The sequence below is a fragment of the Triticum urartu genome, chromosome 7A (genome assembly GCF_056163025.1).
Source record: "Triticum urartu cultivar PI428250 chromosome 7A, HENAU_Tu73, whole genome shotgun sequence".
Lineage (NCBI taxonomy): Eukaryota > Viridiplantae > Streptophyta > Magnoliopsida > Poales > Poaceae > Triticum > Triticum urartu.
Genome location: NC_141879.1, coordinates 36,852,535 through 36,861,269, shown reverse-complemented (window position 1 = coordinate 36,861,269; position 8,735 = coordinate 36,852,535). Strand labels below are relative to the sequence as shown.

The 8,735-nt window shown below is 52.9% G+C and overlaps 2 protein-coding genes across 2 annotated transcripts; both read left to right on the top strand.

Annotated features, from left to right (window-relative positions):
* The first annotated feature begins 778 nt into the window (after positions 1-778).
* On the top strand, positions 779-2,032 carry LOC125525524 (uncharacterized). The gene is made up of 3 exons (XM_048690532.2): positions 779-1,172; positions 1,265-1,705; positions 1,831-2,032. The coding sequence occupies exons 1-3, from the start codon at positions 1,062-1,064 to the stop codon at positions 1,936-1,938; spliced, it is 660 nt and encodes a 219-aa protein (XP_048546489.2). The 5' UTR covers positions 779-1,061; the 3' UTR covers positions 1,939-2,032.
* Positions 2,033-6,081: 4,049 nt separating this feature from the next.
* On the top strand, positions 6,082-7,779 carry LOC147957412 (uncharacterized). Its single transcript, XM_087531686.1, has one exon. It carries the CDS (start codon positions 6,082-6,084, stop codon positions 7,777-7,779), a length of 1,698 nt encoding a protein of 565 aa, XP_087387812.1.
* The last annotated feature ends 956 nt before the right edge of the window (positions 7,780-8,735 follow it).

Genomic DNA, 8,735 nt, shown 5'->3' with positions numbered 1-8,735 from the left:
ACTAGGCAATTGCACAAAACGAGGTACTAAATTGCATAATTTCTTTTTATCGAAACATACCCATGCGGGATCTAGTTTTGAAAAGCACGTCGTAAGGATTCCAACGGTGAGAGCGGATCTTAATTTTGATGTTTGGTTCAAAAGTTATGGCTTTTAAAATGAAAAGGAACTTTAAATTAATGTGTTCATACCTGGATGCTTTCCAACCCGTAATTAAAAACGGGTTCGGCTCATCTGCTAGGTTCCCAGCAGGAATTATTATGCAGGGTGAATAGGTGCCACGTGTCCTTGTGGGCCAAGAGCTCCAACTAACTTAGATTTAGTTTATTTCTTCTTACTGCTTTAGTCCTTCGTCACCAGCCCTCTGGGCGAAAGAAATACTCCCATGAACACGTGGCATAAACTAAATCTAAGTTAGTTGAAGCTCTTGGCCCACAAGGACACGTGGCACTCACCTATTCGCCCTATACAATAATTCCTGCTGGGAACTCAGCATGTGAGCCGAACCCATTAAAAACACGTTGCATGCTCTTTCTATCTTTTTTACTATGAGAAAGAATCTTTTCTTTTTTATTTGATGGGGACATAAACTTGCTAAAAGTGACAGCCGTTGTGGGCCGTTAGCGAGCGTCCTGCCGCTCGCTAGATAAATAAATTAGGATTTGACAGATATAATAATCTCAGCAAGGCTTGCTTACTTCCCCTAAAAAAAACAAAACAAGGCTTAGTTACTGAAATCGACGCATCGGCCCAGCCTGGTTCACTGGTTGGATCGCCGGCCCAGCTAGCGTACCCTACGGTCTTGTTTTTCTGAACCGTTCCACGCTCTGAATACACGGATCATGGAGACTGAGTGGTGGCTGGCGGTGAGGCTGAAGCTAGATGAGATCAAGGCGGCGGAGGAAGGAGAAGACCCGGCCAGTCCACACGACCCCGCCGATCTTTACTCCCCCCTCCTACCATGCATGCCCGATGGCCACCCCCTCCTTTATATCTCCCGCGCACGATAGAGCTGCTACGAGTTAATCGGTCAGTAGTCAGTGCTGTACTGCACGTCGCCAATGGCCGCCGAGGTGCTGGTCGGATCCGAGCGCCGCGTGCTCATCAGCGCCCTCCCCGCGCCGCCGTCGCCCGACAGCCTGCTCGGCCGCCTCGACCAGATCGACCTACGGGTACGCGCTTATCGATCACGTTACTTACACATTGACATTGCTGTGCCGACGGCGGCCCCGTTCTTGACGCGTTCTTGGGTAATGGCTGGCAGCTGAGGCAGCTGGAGGAGGAGCGGCGGCCGTCCACGGTCGCCGAGGGCGACGGCGCGCGCCCGGCGCCGCGGCACCAGCACAGCAAGTCCATGCCGTCGGCGCTCCAGCCGCAGGCCGACGCGCGCGACGTGAGGGGCACGCTCATGGACCGCCTCAACCTGCTCGAGTCGCGCATCAGGCAGCTCAGCTGCGAGCTCGACCTCGACGGCTCCGGGAGCGGCAAGGCTGCCGCGTCGTCCCTCCCGATGCCGATGCCGATGCCGATGCCGCGCCCGGCCGAGGACTGCGCGTGGTCCGAGCCGCCGCTGCCCGACCCCGCCATGCGCGCGCGCGCCGCGGCCGCGGCGGGAGGCGGCGCCGGGGCCAGCTGGAGCGCCGCGCAGATCCTGCAGAGGGGCGCCCGCCAGCTCAACCGCAACAAGACCAGCCACCCAGCCAAGGTACACGAGCCCTGTCCATCGACGCCATTACATCGCACACGTGATCTCGAGCTGTCGACTGCAAAATGCACACTGCAACCCTGTTCGAACTGCTGAAATCTTTTTGCCATTGGAAATGATCGCAGGTGAAGAAGCTGAAGGAGGCCAAGTGCGCCTGCGAGGAGGAGAAGAGGAAGGCGGAGCGCGCCAGCCGGCCGTCGGCTGGCCGGAGATGGTTCACCGTCGGATGCTAGTTTGCTAATCAATGGACAGATGGTCTCACCATTTGGTCCCTACTTGATGAATTAGAATGTGCCATTTGTTTTTTTGTCCTCTGTTTTTTTAGTTGCTCTGTTTTGTTTTAAGTTATATATATATATATATATATATATATATATATATATATATATATATATATAAGTATATATGTATCGATTGATTTGTATTTTTGTAAGCGTGTGTAGTGCCCATATACATGTTTGCCTTTCTGAGAGTGCTAATTATTACAACGAACCTCAATAAGTTTGTTCTATTGTGCTATACTGGTTCATACTCTAGCTCTGTCAAAGTCACTTGTGGATCCACCACACATCCTCTATATCTAGAAGAATGCAAATCTAGATCCAGTTTCTTTAGTCCCCAGGCGACCGTAGGATTATGCACTCTTAGCAACAGCCTAAGGGTACCACAGAAATAGGCTATATCAGGATAGAACACATCATGTAGCCGCTACCCAAAACGATATCATGATATCAATACCAATGTAGTACCATTAGAGAATGTATAAATGCAAGATTCAATCGTTGCCTAAGAATTGATTTCGATTTCATTTGAGCATCCGCATTAGGTTTCACTTGAAGATAAGATCAAATAAATACAATTAATGCTTACAAAAAGCATGCCCGCATTAATGCAAGAAGCAATGGATCAAGATATCTCAACATTAATTTAGGAGATAGATAAGTACAAGAAACTATTGAGCAACATCCATCCAATATATGATTTTGCCCCTATATAAAACAGCAGGAAGAGCACACCAAGCACAACACAAAGGACATGCCAACCCAGGTTAAATAGACTATTCTCCTCATGGCACCTCAACCAGGGCAACACAAGAAGAACCATGGCCATTGCTTTCCTTGTCCTTGTGACAGTGTCTTCTTGTGCGGGTACTTATGGTGATGTCTTCTTCTACGCCATGGCAAGGCAAAAGAAGACATTATCATAAGGACCTGTAAAGCAATGGCCATGGTCCTCCTTGTGTTGGCCTGGTTGACGACGTCGCGCCATTGTTATTGCAAGGGCGGAAATAGAGACATTCGCTTGGCTAAAATCATTTATAAAGGTAGAAACCGCGGAAGGATCCGCCATCCAAGCGTGCCGAGATCCGTACTGTCAAGGGTCCACACCCAAATTATGCTGATGTATTGGCTACATTACATCTCATTAAACACTACCAATCACCATTGGGTCCCACCACCTTTTTGTTAGTAGTACGCACATGGCTCTACTGCTCTCTCTCCTCTAATCACATACAAAAAGGCTTCAATTTATTTCTTAGTGGTATTCACATATTTTAAATCAAAATTTAATTTTTTGATTTTTTTATATATTTGAAATCCTGATGACGAGACCTTTCAAACAAGTCAAATATGCACGTATTTTGAACTCATTAAAATACCATTTGTTTCACAAGCTGATTGAGATAATTAAAATAAATTTCCTGAGAGATTTCAATTGTTTCTGTTATTTTGAAACAACGGTTCCATTTTTTTCAGAAATAGTGACTTCAGATTTTACTATTACCTTTTTTGTAAAGGGTTTTTCAATTATTTCAAAGTAGTGATTTATATAATTTTCAAAAATTGATTTTTTATATATTTGAAATCCCGATGACAAGACCTTTCAAATAAGTCAAATATGCACGTATTTTGAACTCATTTAAATACCATTGTTTCACAAGCTGATTGAGATAATTAAAATAAATTTCATGAGAGATTTCAATTGTTTCTGTTATTTTGAAACAACGGTTCCAATTTTTTCAGAAAAAGTGACTTCAGATTTTACTATTACCTTTTTTGTAAAGGGTTTTTCAATTATTTCAAAGTAGTGATTTATATAATTTTCAAAAATTGATTTCAGGTATTGGAAGATACTAGATTTCGATTATTCAAGATAGTGATTTCAATTATTTCATTATTTTGTAAAACCTATTTATTTTCCATAACAAATATTTATATTATTTAAGAAATGATTGAAATATCTTTATAAAGATTTCACATTTCACAACGTGATTTTAGTTATTTCAAAAGAGTGGATTGAATTATCAAAATACATATTTCAATTATTTCAAAGAACAATTTTTTTCACACAAGTGATTTTAATTCTTTTTGTAAAAACTAGATTCAATTTGTAGAAAGATTTCCTATTTCAGATATGTGATTTTAGTGAAGTCAACAACAATGGTTTCAATTATATTGTTGTTAGAAAAAGACCAATCTTCGATACATTTGTGTATTTCTCCGGTATTCCTAGTTTTACCGAGTGACAACCACTTTACATGGAAAAGGCGATTTTTTATCGAAAGAGACCACCTGCCTAACGGAATTGCTAAAAAAGACCCCCTTCAGATGAAATTGACAAAAAAGACCCCCTTAGCCATGGCGGCATGCGCGGCGGGCGACACGTGGCACCTGCCGCCATCGTGCTAGGCGGCAGCCCCTCCCACCACCGGGTCAGCCAGCAGGCTGGCCAGAACACGAATCCGCACCCGCGACGTAATGGGGTTGGCGCGGTGGGCCTCGCCGCCTCAGGGGCAGCGGCATTACTGTAGCTGATGGACCCAGCCGCCTGAGGGGCTGGCGGCAGCCCTGTGCATGCCGCGCGCTGCCGATTCCCCCATCTGTCGTTATCGTCTGCATGCAAAAATTCACTACTAGAACATCTCCCGTTCTTTGCACTGGTCTCTTGTCTCTCCAAGTATGCTAATTAGAAGGCGTACTAATTGATGGGTCAGTGGTCAGTCTATGTGCATGTCATGATTAACCCTTGAATTCTTTGATGGTCAATCGACAGCTCGAGTGCTGCAGCCGTCTTATGAGGTTAATTAGCAGGTACTCCTCATAGCTAAACTGAATTGCATAGCGTGCACAGGGCTTCTGCCAGCCCCTCAGGCGGCGGGGCCCAGCAGCTACAGTGACGCCGCCTGCCCCTGAGGCGGCGAGGCCCACCATGCCAACCCCGTTACGTCGCGGGTGCGGATTCCTGTTCTGGCCAGCCTGCCGCCTGACCCGGTGGCGGCAGGGGCCGCCGCCTCACACTATGGCGGCAGGTGCCACATGTCGCTCGCCGCGCATGCCGTCACCGTCGAGGGGGTCTTTTTTGTCAGTTTCATTTGGAGGGGTCCTTTTTAACAATTCTGTTAGGGCACAAATGAAGATGGCTTCGCACCGCTCTCGCGCTCCGCATCGCGATACCGCGCCACCTACCACAACCACTGCACCCACCGCTTTCAACGCCAGCGCTGCCCAGTCCGCCTTCATTGATGGGGTCTCTGGCCGCGTCCTCCCCTGCATCGTCCTTCGAGCGGCGGATCTGAGCCCCTTGGCGGAGTGGGTGGATCCAATCTCGGGGAGGATCCTGCCATGTGTGGCTCTGACCGCCGTTGGAGAGTCTGCTGCTTGCCATGTAAGTCCCCCATCTACCTGCCATGTAAGTCCCCCATCTACCCCTCCTCCCTCTCCGGGGGGGTTGCAATGCGCGCAGGCAGCTTCGGCAGAGCTCCATGGCCGTTCTTGGGCTGCTGTTGCTGCGCTTCCCAAGCCACGCCTCCAATCAATCATCGTGGCTGGGAGAAGCTCGCTCCCCGAGGAGCCTCCTGTCGATGCGCAGGCGGGCGCTGGCACGCCGGCTCCGATCTCCGCGATTCACTTCCCAGCCGCGCCCGCCGCTCAAATCCGTGTCAGTGACCAAGAAGGCGGGCCTTGGGCGGTGGCCACTTCGTGGCGTGCGCAACGTCTGGCTCGGCGCCAGGCGAATCAACTCCCGCAGCAGCCAAAGGATCCGAAGCAGAGGCGCCATGACCAGTCTGCGCACACTGCGGCCATGGCATTCAAGTTGCGTTTCGGCAATTGCTGCTACAGATGCCTCGCTTCAAGTCATTGAATGCCGAGACCCCCCAGGTCTGCTACAACTGCAGGCGGACGGGGCATTTGGAGCGCGAGTGCACCTCCCGTCCCACCAGAGCTCAACAGTCTCCACCGCACTCCGCCACCACCCTAGTCCCTTCTACTCTCCGTGCCCCCGCCCCACTTGCACCGACGCCTTCCACAGCTCCTCCCCCTGTCGTGTAGGCCTCTCGACGCCCGACTGCCGCCAACTGCGCGGCTGGGGCGGGCATGGATTTCATCCCGGGAGAGGCTCATAGGAGCCCGGCTATGTCCAGCTGCACCATCGTGTCTACGCCGGCGATGGAGGAGGAGGCCTACAAGCTGCGCACTACGGCCCTGATGCTCACGGCTTCGTCGCCGTGGGATGGCATCACTGCGGACATGGTGGTCCGGGCGATCGAGCGCGAGCACGACTTCTCTTGCCGTGACATCGATGTCGCTCCATGCTTCCCGGAAGACTTCATCCTCACTCTGGCTGAGCGTCATCAGCGCGATCTCGTCCTTGAGCGCAACACGGTGGTCGTCGTCGGTGTTCAGTTCAAGCTCAGGCCATGGTTCCCCCCTCCTGGTGGAAACAGGGTGTGGCGCTTCTACTGCCGCGTCGCCATCGACCGTCTTCCGCTGAATGCGTGGGACTGGGACTCGGTCCAGGAGGTCATCGGGCGCGACTGCGACCTCGACCTCATCGAGCGTCAGTCCCTGACCAAGACAAATTGCACCGCGCTCTTTGCCTGGATTTGGGCTTGGGATCCAGACAAGATTCCTCTTGCATCCGACTTCACCGTGCTCAACAGGCCGGACGTGCAGCGTTCGAGGGGATCATTGCCTGAAGGAACTCCCAGGGAGCAAGGCAAGGAAGGGCCGCATTTTCCGGTGCTCATACACCTGGATGAGGTCAAGGACTACACACCACTTCTTGAAGGTGTGTTTGGGGAGTGGCCAAGGAGCTACAAGCACAAAGATTGGCGCATGGGCATCAAGGACGGCGAAGGCCGGAGCCGGTCGGTGGCTTCGGCTGGCTCGTTCAACATTGGCCGCCGCCATGACGAGGATCATGATGAGGGCGGCAGCAGGCTTAGGGGTCAGCAAGGCCGAGAGGGAGGGCGCAAGAGATTCTGGAAGGGGATGCGCGACCAGACGCAATGCAGAGACACGGCGACGTACGATCCCCAGTCGCGCCGGCACAGGCGCCGGGATGGGGTTGCCGTGCCGATCGACGTCCCTGTGGAGAGGCAGCAGCATGTGGCTTCTGTCGGGATGGGCAGGGCTGCACCGCGTACTGCGTGCGGGCCCGTTCAGCAGAGCCGTGACCGGGTGCTCGTGACCCTGTCCTTGGAGGTTCAGCGGGTGCCTGTCCCCCCGCCCATGGAGGGGCGGCCCGCCCAGCCAGTACAGGTGGAAGAGGGGCATACAGTCCAGCAGGCTGATGAAGGCGCCAGGAGCGATGCAGAAAGTGCAGCTGATGCCCCGACCACCGGGCACTTTGCTGACGAAGGGCTCGACGAGTCCACTCTGCCGCCCCCTGATCTCGCTGCCAGAGCGCTGGCGTCGGCGGCAACAGAGACTGGGGGCCCGTCACAGGCCAACCTTGCACCGGTCCTCCCCGTGGCTGGGCAATCGTTTTGCATGCCGCAACAGCTCCTGCCTCTTGGCCCCATGCTCGGGCCACACCTGACCATGCAGGACGCCACTTCCATCACCGCTGCGGGCATCGCCTCCTACTTCAACCTGACATGCCAGGATGCAACATCCATCACTGCGGCAGGCATGGCATCGTACTTCAGCCTGACCAGACAAAGCAACCATGACCTGCCCCCTCTGCCGCCCTGCCTGGGACCGATGAGCTTGGGGGGTTGGGGGCTACCTGATCCCTCCTCCATGATGATACAAGGGGACTGGGAGACCACAACCATGCCAGGAGACTAGGAGACGACCATGCTGCACGCGGGCCCCTGCTGGCTGCCCACCTGGGGTTCGGCCCAACTCCACAATTTGCGCTGGAACCCATGCTGGGCCACCGGCCCTGAGGTGGTTTTCGGCCCCGGCGCTGCGACGGCCAACATGTAGCCGGTGCACGCCCTGGACAGCGAGCTGATCCCCTTGGTTGAGGAGACTAGAGCCGGGAGGGCCTTGGCGGAGGCCAACCTGACAGGACCTGGGCTCCTAACTGCCATCACCACCAAGGTCTCCAAGCTGCATATTGATGAGCAACGGGCCTTCATCAGCAAGATCGCCTCGCTGCTTTCCGACTCGCTCCTTGGAGCCCCAAAAGCAACATCACGACCATTCAAGCAGCGCCTGTTGGGGGCCATGAAGAAATCAAGGCAGAGCATCCGTCTTTCCCGTCAGCACTCCAACTTCTCGTCCTTGAGGCGGTCGTAGGCGGCGATCAGCGTCAAGCTTGGGTTCATCAGGAGGGCGGAGGACTTCAACAATGACACGCTGCTCCAGTACCTCCACTTCTTCCGCTCACCGATGCCACCGGAGAACGTGGCGAAGCTGGCAGAGATTGCCGGGCTTTCCACTCCGGCTCAGCTGCGCCTTCCAGACAACGAGCTCCAGGCCATCCTGGATGAGCTCGCCGCTCGGGCGATGTAGCGCACTCACCTGCGCCCCTGCTGCATGTCTTCTTAGTTTCCCATGATTAGTGTCCAACTGAACTTGTGTGTGCACGGCCGGAAGGCCGTCGAGCGAGCCGTCGCTCCTACCAGTAGTTGGCCGGCCTTGGCAAGCCATGCCTCGCCGCTTATCTGCATGCCTTTACTATTTCCTTATGAATGAACAACTTTCTCTAGTGAACTGGAATGTGAGGGGTTTGAATGATAGAGCGCGTCGGGCGACTGTGCGTGCGATGGTTGAAGGCACACGCTGCTCCATTGTGT